This window comes from Hyaena hyaena, unplaced genomic scaffold, assembly GCF_003009895.1.
Source record: "Hyaena hyaena isolate Hyena2069 unplaced genomic scaffold, ASM300989v1 scaffold_114, whole genome shotgun sequence".
In the NCBI taxonomy this organism is placed as follows: domain Eukaryota; kingdom Metazoa; phylum Chordata; class Mammalia; order Carnivora; family Hyaenidae; genus Hyaena; species Hyaena hyaena.
In genome coordinates this window covers 1,703,287-1,717,600 of record NW_024080746.1, presented here as the reverse complement: position 1 = coordinate 1,717,600, position 14,314 = coordinate 1,703,287, and the positions used below count along the sequence as shown (strand labels likewise).

General features: G+C 48.4%; 1 protein-coding gene across 1 annotated transcript; it reads right to left on the bottom strand.

The window, feature by feature from the left end:
- Positions 1-1,068: 1,068 nt before the first annotated feature.
- Positions 1,069-13,593, bottom strand: SMIM20 (small integral membrane protein 20). The gene is made up of 3 exons (XM_039236672.1): positions 13,400-13,593; positions 2,506-2,562; positions 1,069-1,742 (listed from the first exon to the last, which is right to left on the bottom strand). Exons 1-3 carry the CDS (start codon positions 13,506-13,508, stop codon positions 1,705-1,707), a joined length of 204 nt encoding a protein of 67 aa, XP_039092603.1. The 5' UTR covers positions 13,509-13,593; the 3' UTR covers positions 1,069-1,704.
- Between the last annotated feature and the right edge of the window lie 721 nt (positions 13,594-14,314).

Sequence of the window (14,314 nt, the reverse complement as noted above, 5' to 3'; positions counted from 1 at the left end):
GCATGTAATCCTACTTTACTTTAACTCTGGGTTTCCTAATCGTACCTGACCAGGATCCCCACGTCGGAAGGCTCTCCTTACCGCCCAGGAGGCACGCGTGGGAACAACTTGGATGAACTCCAAGGTCCCCAGTCCACCCTCAAGAGCAGCGTCTCTTACAACCCGCCTTTTGCTAAGCATGGGCAGCGAAGTCTGATGGGACACCTCGGACAATGCCTAGACGGGTCCTTTTATAACCATCAAGGCAGCTGAGCGGGACAGAGAGCCCCTTTATCTCTGCGAAGAGGTGTACCAAGGGCAGGGTCAAAGCCAGGACAAAGATCTCACTTCAAGAGACAAAATGGAATCTGTTCCATCTGACAAGCAGGCAGTCAAGGTCCCCGAGTCCTCGGAGCTGATGGCACGCACGCTTGCCTCGGTCATAAAGCAATCTCAATTATGCACCCACAGAATGGCTAACTCCAAGTCACACAACTTCCTGGTGCCCACTCCAAGGAAAAGAGTGGCCGAATGTACCCGGACCAGGTCCACTTCTTTTATTGGGTTATTAACCAGAAGTCGATGAAAGGTTAGGGGGTGTCTACCAAAAAATGATGACTCTGGCTTTGGAACTATCAATCTGATTTCTTTTTGACAGTAATTACCTAACTATCTGCTGTCTGTTAAGCAAACTCCCAGCTCACAGTAATAAAATGATGTCATGAGGCAGCTCATCTAAAAAGAACCTACGGTAATGTGCAAGGCACTCTGCTAAATCTACCGGTGAAAAAGATGTGTGTCTTCAAAGGCACGTAATCTAGTAAGGGGCCAGGCAGAGCACCAGAGGAAGCGAGAGGTGTCCTCACGCTCTGCTCTCGGCAGCAGCCGGTGAGGTCTCTGGCAGAACACTGTGAACAACAAGTCATTTGTCTCCACAAATGTGCTATTTGCCTTGAAACCGTTTACCTGCATACACACTGACAGGCACCACATAGCCGGACGCCTCGTCACATACAGTCCGGTCAAATAGCGCTTCTCAGTACAACTTAGTGAGTTGATAAAGGATTTTCAAAAACACTTACACCACTGTGAATCAAAAATGGATCATTTTAATATACACATTCTCACTTCTGTTAATGCAACACTGATTTCTACTCTGCCTGCATTACCATTTAGTTTAACTCCGTATTTATTTATTTTCCAACACGCAGCAACCTTCGGCGAGATGGTTAAGTTGAACTGGTTATTCTTAGGCAGTACGAAGTACCTTGTCCTCAAAGAGTTTTATCAACTGGACCATTTTCAAAGAGCCCTATGAGGCTGCTCGGCACAGTGGTTTTTCATGGAAATTTCCTATTTGGGAGACGGTAAAACAGCCTGGGACCTTCCCAAGTCTACCGGCTGCTTGCATTCACATCACAGTGTGGCTGGGAAAGCAGCAGAGACTGAATAATAAGTAGAACTCCTCCAAACACAGCTGGGTGAGAGAGCTTCATTTTTAGAAAGTAAAGCGAATCATGAAAACCTCCCTAATGGTGTGATTTGCTCCAGGGTTCTTTTGATACTTAAGAAGGGAAATATTAATCCATGTGCATAGTGCTCTTATTTTCAGCTTTACAGACTTTTCTTCTTCAGCCATTGTTCTGTAGCGAGGCCATTTATTGTACTTGCTGCAGAATTGAAAGCAAGAAGATGTCTTTCATAATTGAGGTGCTGATAGCCTTCTCATTTCCTGCCAAATGGATCAGACCACACTTTTAACCCTATAGAAAGAAACATGAATCAAAACGGGATTCACTTTTAAAGTTCCTCCCACTTCCCTCAACCGCAAACAAGTGAAATGACATTAAAATCAAGCCATGTGATTCCCCTGAAGTTTGGGACAGTGCAGGTGAGGGGCCAGAGTCCTCGAGAGCGATGGCTGGGAGGCCACCGCCGCCATGACAGATTTCAAAATGGCTCAGAAATGGCTGCCCAACAGGAAGCTATGCATCTGGCCTAGTTAACAAAAACTGAATGAAAAACAAAAAAAGAACGCTGTCACAGATTACCAGAGTTTTGGTTAAGAAACTGGAAACCTCTCATTCTTACTCAACTTGGATCATCTGGATGTAACTAACTACTCAGCCACAAAGGGAACTTTTGAGCTTCTGTATAAAGCAGAATCCCATATCAATTAAAACAGCTCATAAGTAAACAGCCTTTTCCCGTGAGGCTAGTGTTTAACTAGGTGCCTGGAAATCAGCCTGCAGAACAGCTATTCGTACTTGGTGTTCAATCGCACACTTGTGAGGTTTCTATGCCCACATATCAAATGCAAAAGAAGGAACGTGCAGACTTGCAAAAATCATTCTGGGGTGAAATATTAAAAAGAAGTCTTGGGGTGCACCTATAGAACGGCAACTGCTGTGCAAGCACTAGCACAATCACCACCTAGCCTCTGCGTTCGAACGACCTTGACTGTGGAGCAAACGCACGCACCCCCCACAGCAGTACAAATGAGATTGTTTTGATTTTTAAGTTTACCTGGTGGCTGTACATCTTCTTGAACGATACCAGCTCGATTTATGGCTTGCTCTTTCTCTAAAAAACACAAAAGAAAAACTGCTCTTTAGAAAGTTGAGGGGTGAGGGGGCCTAGGTGGCTCAGTCAGTGAAATGTCTGACTTTTGATTTTGACTCAGGCCATGATTTCATGGTTCATGAGTTTGAGCCCCGAGTCCGGCTCTGTGCTGACAGTGCGGAGACTGCTAGGGATTCTCTGTCTGCCTCTCTCTGCCCCTCCCCTGCTCATACTTGCTCTCTCTCTCAAAAATAAATAAACTTAAAAAAGAAAGAAAGATGTTGTTTGGACCATGGGGGAGTAGAAATCTTTCTATTTATATGGGCCAATGACATATGTGGGACAATTCAGAAACGACATACAGGAGTGGTACTAAATTCAGAGACCCAGTCCTCACAGTTTTTACATTACATAAGTTCAATCCTATGGAGCAGAAAGACTGAATATTTTCAATAAAGGAAAAGAGAGCCATACTTCAAAAGAAAGCTCCCAACTAACGGCTTTTCTTGGTGATCTCAGCATTTTGGAAAGGCAACAAAACAACAAAAAAAAAAAGAACAATTCTGAAAGAGCTAGTGGGTGGGATATTATGAGGGGAAGGCTGCTGAATCGAAGGAACAAGTACAATTAACAAGAAAACGATGTAGTTTCTATGTCTCAAATACGCTCCGCCGAAGGAATAGACCCAGAGCTAAATATGCTATGTTTTTGATAGGAAATAGAGCAGAAAATTAATCTTTGGGTGGGTGGCTTTGGTTTGGATAACTGAAGCTTCCCTAATTGATTGCAGGTGCTGTGCCAATTAGTAAGCGCGTTTCAGCTATGGCGGCTTAGTCCATCTCTTTGGAGATGTCCAACGGGCAGGGGCCAAGAGAAATTGGGCATTTTATGTCTGTGGGCTTCAAGCGCTCTGACACATCTTTCTAAGTGGTTTAGAATAAACCCAAGGTCTGTGAAAACAAAGACTTATTATTTTCAGTATCTTGACAAACAAATGGCAGCTTTTCAGGGGAAAGACTTGCAGTCAAAGGATGTTTACTACTAAATTACAGTAATTAAATGCGGTAATCAGACCTTTGTTGTAATCAGGCTGACAGTGTTTCTTGAAATCCGCATTTGGCTCTTATTTAATATTAGGCTGTTTTCTTTATTCTGGCCTCTGGATTCTCATAAAGTTACAAGAAGCATGAAGGTACAAGAAACAGGGATTTGCCAAATCGAATATCCATTGAACCTGCTTCTCCAGTGATGTGACAGAAAGTCAATCCTAAGTGACCTGATAGTTTTATCAATGCTGAGTTTTGCTTTGGCAAATAAAACACCGGCCAGTAGGGATTATGAGAATCTTGATATCTAATTCTAAGGGAGACAGAGGGAAGAGCTAGCATAAAGAAGACGGTGGCCCGAGGGTTTCCTGGGTCTCTCTGAAAAGTAGTAGGCAGGCGGCAATCAAGACCCTCTGGGCCAAAATACGCCAAAGAGCAGATAATGGAGCCTCTCAAATGTCAGCTGTTCTAAACTGACTACAACACAAGAGGTGATGTCACCTCCTAAGACATTGAATTCCTGTCGGATTGAGCCCTACCATATTGTCAACGTGTAAGGTCTCAAAGCACGATGTGTCTCACATGTGCTCCTGGAAAATGCCAATGGTAAAAGATTACACTGTCACCTGTGCCAGGAACAAAAATAAGATACAACTGTCCACACCTAAGAGGTCCATTTGCCAGTATTATGGAAGAGGTGGATCTTTTCAAACAATGATCAATTGCCAGAAAGCTTTCCAGCCGTAGATTTAAGAAAATCAGACATCCTGGTGTACTGAACACATTCTCCAAGAGGCAGGTACCGCGAAGCCGAAGACCCTGGCAGGCTGCCAAGCACCAAAGAAACCTGACTTTCTGTAACAAGGACAGAATGTCTAATTGTGTCCTAATCTCTTACAAGGCAGTGGAGGACGTAGTGAAGAGAAAGGAATCCCTGTCTTCACACTTTCTTGCTAATTGCTAATGAGGTTGGAGAGAGGCGAAGGATTTATTTAAAATAGACCATAATCTCTTTATAATCCTTGTCCTTATGCAACCACCTTGTTTTTTTGGTTTTTTGGCTTGGACAGGCAATTGAAACCGATTTGCTGAACTAGTTCCTACCGAGTGATAACTGGTATTAGCATCCTACGTAACATCCCCTGGTTTTCTTTAATCCATTAATGTTTTATAAATGCTCGAAAGCCAAAGCAGTCTTATATAAATTCAGGATATGACACAAAGACACTTTAAAAAATGTGAATGCGGAATATGCTAAGAGGAAAACAAACTGGTCCCTCGGGGTTTAGAAGTACATGTTGCTGAGGCTGATGGTAAGTTTCTCTTTTGCTATCATTAAGAGAAACGGCAAGTGTCTATAAACCTCAGGAAAGGGGCGATGCAGAAGTCAGAGTTTAAACTATGTGAACAAACCAGGATAAGCTAATTACGGACTTTTCAGTTGAGAGCATGTTTTTATCAGGAGCGAAATGATTAAGACACAAGTATGTGATACTGGGCGTGGAGCGAGGCAATGCCAGTTAGAAAAGTCCTCACTCTGGAGTCTCAGCAAGCCCGACTCTGCCCCCTGGTGCTAAGGCAGTGATCTGATTTGTAGTTTTAATTGAGGATCATTATCTCTAGTCAAAGGGCCAAGCATTATTATTAAAACTGGTAATGCATGTGGACAGGCTGATTATCCTGTTGTAGTAACAGAATCCACCTAATAATTTTTAAGTCTTTGGGAAAAATGTATCTTTGTATTAAATGTCCATACAGTGAAACAACTTCGCTGTGTGACTTGTTACTGTAACATGCACAACTAAGCAACAAAGGGGGAGTGTTCCGGCAAACTGGCAAAGGGTATCTGAGGGGTGGGTGGACCAGCAGCTAGAACCTGAAAAGCAGGTGCAGAAGGGGACCTGAGAGCCCTGCCTAGTGAGACAAGAGCCTTAGGACACCTCATCTCCTCTGGGCAACAGACAGTTAAAACTAAAAGCAACTTGAACCCGAAGTAATTGGACAAATGGCAACATTCGAATATGGACTGTACATTAGATAATAGCAGTGTCAATATTAAATTTCCTGGCCTGGATAACTGCATTGAGGTTTGTAAGAAAATGCCCTTATTCTTAGGAAACACATGCTGAAGTGTTTGGAGATGAAAGCTCACAATGTCCTGAACTTACTCCCAATGGGTTCAGCAAAATAACAGTAATAATTATATGTAGATATAATTGTGTGTGTGTGTGTGTGTGTGTGTGTGTGTGTATGCATGCACGTATGTGTAGATCTGTAATATATGGGGGGGGACAAATGCGGCAAAATGTTAACTGGTAAATCTAAGTGATGAATATACGGGAATTTATGATACTATTCTTAGGTCTTTCCTGTTGGTTGGATTTTTTTAATAACTAAAATATGTAACTGCAAAGCAAGTTTTTAGGAAGTCCTTACACTTCTTTATGTCTGTGCCATTACGATTACTTCCAAGTAGTTTTAAAATAGCAAATAAGGGGCACCTGGGTGGCTCAGTCAGTTAAGCGGCCGACTTCAGCTTAACTCACAGTTAGTGGGTTCGAGCCCCGCGTCGGGCTCTGAGCTGACAGCTCAGAGCCTGGAGCCTGCTTCAGATTCTGTGTCTCCCTCTCTCTCTGACCCTCCCCTGCTCACGCACTCTTTCTCTCTCTCTCTCTCTCTCTCTCTCAGAAATAAATAAAATGTTTAAAAATTTTTTAAAAGTAAAAAATTAAATAAAATAGCAAATAAAAACTTTAAAAATTACTTTGTCAGGGCTCGCATTCTGCAGCTGTTGCCTCGACTCGCACTCCCCCGGCCCGCGGGGTAGTCCAGGCCCAGATGTGCTCGGGTTGCCCACTGAACTAGCAGTGGAGGGGACCAGAGGGCCCCGGTGGGGGCACCATGAGTTCGAGCCCCACACTGGGCTCTCCGCTGTCAGCCCACAGCCTGCTTTGGAGCCTCTGTCTCCTCTCTCTCTGTCCTTCCCCGGCTCGTGCACATGCTGTCTCTTACTCTCTCTCTCTCTCTCAAAAACTAGATAAACTTAAAAAAAAAATGGCCATGGAGGCAAGTGTGAACCAGTGGCTGAAGGGGACTAAATGGCCATTGGAGGCACTGACTGCTTCCAACACTACAGACACTTTTATTTCCTCACCAGCGTCTGGCTGAATCCAGGGAGCTTTGTAACACCGGTGAGAAAGTTAAGACCTTAGTCTGTCTGTACTGCCTCCGCCTCTACGGTGAGGTAAATGGAAAGGGATTCCAGCACCTGGCATGTAATGGGGAAAATGCCCTTCCGAGTAAGAATTATTTCTGGATCGAGGGATTACTTACAACCCCATTCCTCATCTACCCAACATACTTGCGGTTGGGGCAGAAGGTGCAGCAACAAAAGAACCCGACGGTGTGGTAGGGGGAGTGAGGTCTCCTCACTGCAATCCCACGCAACCTCTCCCCCTGCTCGTAAGCACTCTTTGCTATCTTAAAGGCACACGAAACAAGGCATCATTAAGCGGCAGCCATGGCAGCCGGTCTGTCCACCCAGCAATTAACGTGCTAAGTGACCTGGGACAAGTCACCTAAACAAGGGGCTGAATGAGCACAGGGTTTCTGGCAAAACTCTATGATTTGATGCTTCTGCACATCGAATTAAAGTTAAAAACGAACAAGATCACAGAAAATGATCCTATTCGGTCTTATTTCACAGGGCAGTATAAAGTGCATGTTACCTTTAAAAGGCCACATTCAGGGTCGTGGTCTAGCTCGAGGATGCAAAGCCAGATTAGGCTCTGAGCTACAGCAGCTGCACTCTGCCCGAAACGAGGGCTCTTCCAATACACCACGCTGAGCCAGCAGGCTGAAGGCTACAGAGCATCATCTGGGATTCCCTCCAGAAGTACGACAGAACCGGCCCCACGCTTCTGCTCCGAGATCGCTGACCGCCAATGCCAATGCCGACTCCCCAGCGCCCATTTCGTCCTGAAGTGTCCCTTGTAGCACTGCCCTTGTGACCCGTGTAACACTTAGTAGAGTCGGCCTGGGTCAGTGGAGAGCTGCAGGTCACACTGAATGTCAACATGGAATCCACCAAGGCGGTCTTGTAACAGCGGCCTGCCTGCTTTGAAAGCACGGAAGGCCTCCTTGACCTTCTCTAAGCAGCCTTCCTTTTCCTTCCCCGCTGCCGCGGGGCTTGCTCCAGCAGGTGACGGGCTCTCTGCCCACCCGGGCTGGCCAGCACTGGTCAGGCTGGCCCAGCTGAAGGGCCGGCCCGGACCTGGTACTTGGGCCCTACGTGGCGTGGCCACTGGCCCTACTTCATCCGGGTCAAGGCCTGGATGTGTGGCCTACGACGCCCCGCCTTCTCCTCAGTCTGCCCGGAGTTGGGGGAACACACGTGTCCGACGGCTGCTCAGGAGAGGCAGACCCACCACAAGAGGCTGAGAAAGGGGCTGAAACGCAGGAGCGGGAGAGCGAAGGCAAGACGAGTGGCAGGGGGTGGTCCCAGGAGCTCGGGGAAGACAGTGTTTCGAGGAGAGGGGCTCTGGCTGGGGGGTGTGCCTCCCGCTCACAGATGACCGACTCGCTGCGTTACAAAGTGGACAGAAGTCACCACGCGGACGTGCCCACAACTCCCCAGCATCACACCTGCATTCAGCTGCATCCACACCTGCCCCCTGCTGACCCGGCGCGAGGGGCGTCCTGCCTTCGGTCCGCGGCTCTCCTCCGTCCGGTCTCGAGAGCCCCTACCACCTGGCACTCTTGCTTTGAGCAGAGACCTCTTGGCTGTCCCACCTGCCCCTAAGACAAAACTCTCCCTAGACCCCCTGACCTGCTGCAAATATAGCATGCTCCACTCCACGCTAACGTCTTTAAAGAGTCAATGTGATACACTACGCACTCGTGCGTCCACTGCAGCCTGCTCCCTGGCCGCCACCGAACCACTGAGAGCATCCCTGGCCGGAGAACCTACGACCTTCACTTTCTTCGCAAATCTAAAGGAGATTTTCACTTCTTCTCTCTGCCTCCAGGAAGCCTGCCTGACCCTGTGGGCCATGCCCCTGCCCCTGAAGAGCTGTCCCCTGGGGACCTGGGCAGCAGCCTCTGCTGTGTTCGGTCGTCTTGCTCTGACCGCCCCTTCCCAGCTTCCTTTGAAGGCTCTCTTTCTTGTGACCACTCGCTCTGCAAATACCGTGTTCACCAGGGTGCGGGGTGCTGTCCTAGGCCAGCTGGTCCCTTCCAGGCCCTCGGCGCCGCCTGGGAGCCCCCCCCCGGGAACCCCCCCGCCCCACTGCATGACTCTGACTCCCGGCCAGTCCTGATCCACTGCCCAGTGCGGCCCCTGCTCGGGCCCAGTGCCTCAGTCCAGACTGGCACATGCCGCTGCCTGTGGGAATCTCCAAGAGTCCGTCCACACACCTAAAACTCAATCCGTCCCAAACGGAACTAGCTCATCCTCTCCCCAAACCAAGCTCTTCTTCTGTTTCTTAGTTAGCGACCAGCACCACCATCTCCTCAGCTGCTGAGGCCTGGAGATTAGCTGTCATTCTCCTTCGTGTCCGCCTTCATCCTGTAGTTTACTCCGTAAACACAGCCCCCAAATCCAGTACTTGTCTCCGGTCCCACACTGCTACCCTGGTTCAGGCTACAGTCACCTCCCCCTACTCGCCTGTGACCCCAAGCTACAGCGTTCCTGTAAAAGGCCTTCTTGTTTCCAGCCTCGACCGGCAGCGACAGTGAAATCTGATCACCTCACCCTCCCGATTAAAATACTTCCATGAGCCTCTGCTGGCTAGACGTGGGGGGCAGCACAGGGCTGTGGAAGTATTTTAATCAAGCAAGCAAGATGATCAAATTCAAGGAACACATGGACGGTGACAGACTTTTCAACGGCCACGGGGAAAACTGGAGTTCTAGACATTTTCTGACAAACAAGAATGAATCTTCCCACTTGCAAATGCTCATGAAAGAAATATTATCAGATGGACCTCAGAAGGAAGAAGACTGACACCGGACAAGAGTGAGATGTAGGGCTCGGTGAGTGAAGAATGTGGGCAAAGAGAAACAATCTGTGACTGTACAAAACTCCGACAGTACTAAGTGCCTGGGGAGAAATAACATGAGGCAGGTTGGGCCGTGTGGGACCATTGCATATTTCAGAGATACTGACCAACTTTAACGTTTAATCATGAAAGAATGTAAAACTTTCAAAAGAATAGGAGAAAAATAAAGAAAACTCGAGGACAGAAAAAGAGAAAATAAAGGAGTTATAGGAAAAGAAGAATAAATAGAAAACAACATAAATGGAGCAAACAAATATAAATACATCGGTAACATAAATGAAGATGAGCTCAGTCTAACAGTTAAAAGGGATGATCAGATCAAATTTAAAATTCCAGTTTAGTCTGGTTATGAGATTTAAAGACAGAGGTTGAATATAACAGGATATATATATATATATATATATACAGGAAAATACTAACCAAAACAATACTAGTAACTATAATATTGATCAAATAGAGCTGGCCAGAAATAGTAGGGATAAAGAGGACCCTTCACGTGATGATAATTGGAAAAAAATCTCCAGAAATGTTCCATATTGTGTGTACCTAATAAAATGGCCTCAAGATACTAAGTCACAGAATTAAGATGCTTGATCTGGAATCGACAGACACAGAACCCTATAAATAACGAGGTGATATCCCCACTTAAAGCACACAGGGAACATTGGCAAAAACTGAACTTATTAAGCCACAAAGCAAATCATGACTAATATCAAAGAATCAAAATCATACAGTCCTTGTTCTTTAACCACAAATGCAAATAAAGTAGAAATCAGCAACAAGAGCGACCGGAAAGACCACTGCGGCTGTGGGTAGAGAATGAGTGGTAGCTGGGGCCTCGTGGGAGCAGGGAGACCCGGCTCAGAGGCCACGGAGAGGGAGAGGGAGAGGGAAGTGGGCTGGATGAGGGTGGGGACCCGGAGGTGGGGAGAAGCGCTCTGCCCATCTTGTTCCGTCTCGTACACCCGGCACCAGACGCAACGCCGGGTACACAGTAATTGCTAAAATCCACGTTATCAACAGTGCAAAAGGCGCTAACTAAATGCTAGTGCAAGGTGCTGAATTGCTGAATTGCAGCTCCATCCTCACAACAGATGCGCCAGGCCCCCACCGCCCAGTCACCACCGCCTCGCCTTCCTGGACCGCAGTTTCCTGCCCGGTCAGCCAGCCCAGCTTCAACCTCCTTGTCTCACATCCTTGCCCCGTGGCTCCTGAGTTTTTAAACCCTTTTATGGGATGCCTACTACAAAACTACACTCGGGGTTTCCACACCGGTCATCTGCTCTAATACATCCCCAAACCTGTAAATCCAGTCCTGTAAACTCTAGTGCTCCAGACGAAGAAATGGGCTGAGCTCTGGGAGGTTAAGTAACTTACCCTAGACCCTCACCTGCCTTCCTCCCCCCTCGCACCGCCTCAGACACAGTATGGTGGTGTGGCGACTAAGTACACTGGTTCAACTCCCAGATCCCACTGTGGGTCCTTGTGCAAGTCACTTAACTCTCCCATACCTCATACTGTCCACATATAAAATGGGAGTGATTGGGGCCTCTGGGTGGCTCAGTCAGTTGAGCATCTGACGTCCGCTCAGGTCATGATCTCACAGGTCTGTGAGTTCGATCCCCGCATCAGGCTCTGTGCTGACAGCTCAGAGCCTGGAGCCTGCGTCAGATTCTGCGTTTCCTTCTCTCTCTTCCCCTCCCCTGCTCATGCTCTGTCTCTCTCTCTCTCAAAAACTAAATAAACATTAAAAAAAAACATTTTTTTAATGGGTTGATGATCACACGGCAGCTACAACAAATGGAAACTAGATGGGTTAATATGTATGAAGTGCTTGGAGGAGAGGCAGACAGGTAATAAATTTTCAATAGATACTAGCTGTTTCGTATCATTTACTTGTTTCAAGAATCAACTACGACTCTTAGATAAGAGTGGGCCAAATTAATGAAAATCGAACCAGAAAAGTGGGCAGCCGTAGACTGCTTTCCAGTTAAAATGCAGATATTGTAGCCACGCTCTCTAAATTTTCACCTCAATGGCCTGATTTTCTGTCTCAAGCACCTCGGACAAGCATAGGCTCGAGGGCACCCCTATAAGGCTGTTGTGGGGATACATGGCACAAACTCACACCTTTGGAATCTGATCTAGACGAGCACTTCTCAACCTCAGCCCCGTGCACATTTGGGGCTGGGCAATTCCTTGTCACGGGGCCCTGCCCTGTGCACTGCAGAAAGTTTAGCAGCATCCCTGGCCTCTATCCACTAGATGCCAGTAGCTCACTCACACCGCCCCACTCCACCCCCAGTTGTGACAAGCAAAAATGTCTCCAGAAAGAACCAAATGTCCCCTGGGGGACAAAATCATCCCCAGCGGAGCCATTGCTTTCGTCTTCCTAACTGAAACTTTGCCAGTGGGATCCAAAGCAGAGCTCCCTGTCCCAAGGCCAGCGCTACAGGCCCTAACAAAGCAGTGTGGGGCAGGCACCCAGGCAGGAGGGGTGATGGAACTAGATTACCCTGGGCTTCCCACAGCCCCGTGTCTACCCCCATGCAGGGAGCATGGACACAGGCTAGAAGGCAGAACGCAGAGGCCATTTCAATCCTGGCTGATGAAAAGAAGCTACAAGGAAATGTGAGCGTGTAGCTAAATCACTCTGCTCTACCTCCAGAAACCAAATGTTGTAGCATTTGTAACGGGCAGAGCGTTTACACAGAGCTTTTGCCTTCAAATCTCCAAGCTTTCAGCCTCCGCTAATATTCTCAAGGGGCAGGGTTGGCCTTCTTCCATCTTCAAGATGATTCAGGTTTCCTGGAGAACAAAATGAGCCTCTAATGCCTAATATTTTCTCTCTGACAGATGGTTTCAGATGTATCAAAGTGCTAATCCTCGCTGAGGTATAGGTCTCAAGGAAGGAGAGTTTGGATTTTAGAATGATGGAACTTGAATGATTAAGGAGGAAAATTACTCCCTGGATATTCACCATTGTCATGTGAGCAACCCGCATAAAATGAAGGAAGACAGCAGAATCTGAAAAAAGATTTGAGGAGGAGAAGAGGAGAGGAAGAATTCAAACACCCAGGTTAAGAGTTTAGGTTTGAAACATTTCCGCTCAAAGGCATCTCAGGGAGTGGAAATGAAGTGCAATAAAAACACCTTCAGGCTCACGCCGGTTAGGGTTCCCTCTGCCTCCCGCCAATATCACCATTCCCAGTTTCCGTGTGCAGGAGAAGCCCTGGAGATGGAGGCCAGGATTGGAATATATGACTCGCAACGTATTAGCTGTGTGACCTTGGGCCTGCTATACAACCTCTCTGAGCCTCAGTTTTCCTGCCTACAGAACGGACATTAATACCTACCTTAAAGTGAGGTCGTGGACTTTAAAAGAGCCAACGAATGCCTAATGTGACACACAGTAAGCGTTCAGCGAATGCTACCTGTGCGCATGAACTAGCATTTAGTGTCAACCTACTATGTGCAGACTACTTTCGTTGCCACTTTGGAGTCTCAATGGAGGCTAAATGGTTTTGTTTTAGGTATTACAAATAACCGTTTATAGACGAGGATACTGAGAGCAGGAGAGACTGAGTCCCTTGTCCACGGTCACAAAGCCGCACACGGCAGGACTCGAACCCGGGCCTGCCTCACTCCCGAGCCACGCTCTTTCCACCGCCCCACGAACAGGTGCGGGGCGTGGGTGGGGGGTGGGGGTTGTTACTGAGACCAGGCCGCCGCGCGGGGTCACAGGTCACTCACGGTACTCCTCCAGCCGCATTAGGGGCCGGAAGTAGATAGGGTAGAAGGCGGCGCCGATCAGGGAGACGAAGCCGCCGAAGATGAGCGCGGTGCGCAGGTTCCGGGACATGGCGCCGGGCGGCGGACCACCAGACCTGCCGAGAGCCCCGCACGCTGGGTGTCCCGGCTCGCGGCGCCCTGGCCGTGACCCCGCTCGGAAGGGGCGGAACGGCTTTCGCTTCCGGGCCAGGATAAGGGGCGGGGCGAAGTAGGGCAGGGGTGGGACTAGGGGGCGGGACCCAGGGAGTGGGTGGGGCCAGGCGGGGCGGGGCCTCGGAGTTGCGCTCCGCGTCCGGGGCGCTCCCGCCTCGGGGTGAGTGGCGCTCTTTCCCGGCTGCGTCCCGTGGGTCCCGTTCTGGCCTCGGCCCTGCCTGCAGCCCAGTTTCCCCTCAGCCGCTCTACCCACCATTCTCCTGACTTCCTTTATCACCCCCTTCCTTGCCAGTCATGCTTTCTCTTTCTTCCCACTCCTTAGTTTGATTTTAGTGACTTTCTACTTCGAGCTGCGTGCTCTCTCTGGCTCCCTGATTCAGTCCTCGTTACCAGTCTGCCCATTTTGCGGGTGAGGGAAGCCTGACCCAGCTGTGCGGCTTTGGACAAGTCAGTTGACCTTGAGGGCGGTTTGAAGGGATGAGACACCAAGGAGCCATTCACTTGCCCCAGGATGGCCTGCAGGGGGCTTATAAACCAGACACACGGGGGCTTTGGGGCCTAGACGAGGGGGGAGGAGTGTTGTTTCAATGACCAAGCTACAGGTAGATGTTTTCTGACCCGGTTTTTCCACCCTCTCTCTCCGTTCCCTTGGCTGAATGTCAGGGTTATGAATGAGGATGGGGAGTAAATAGGATCAGTGGCAGGCAGAGAGCCAGCGACCAG

Coding starts and splice junctions, on each gene's coding strand:
- SMIM20 (XM_039236672.1), bottom strand. CDS start 13,508: ATGTCCCGGAACCTGCGCACCGCGCTCATCTTCGGCGGCTTCGTCTCC. Junction 2,563..13,399: donor AATGCGGCTGGAGGAGTACC/GTGAGTGACCTG, acceptor TGTGTTTTTTAG/AGAAAGAGCAAGCCATAAAT. Junction 1,743..2,505: donor AGAAGATGTACAGCCACCAG/GTAAACTTAAAA, acceptor TTCTTTCTATAG/GGTTAAAAGTGTGGTCTGAT.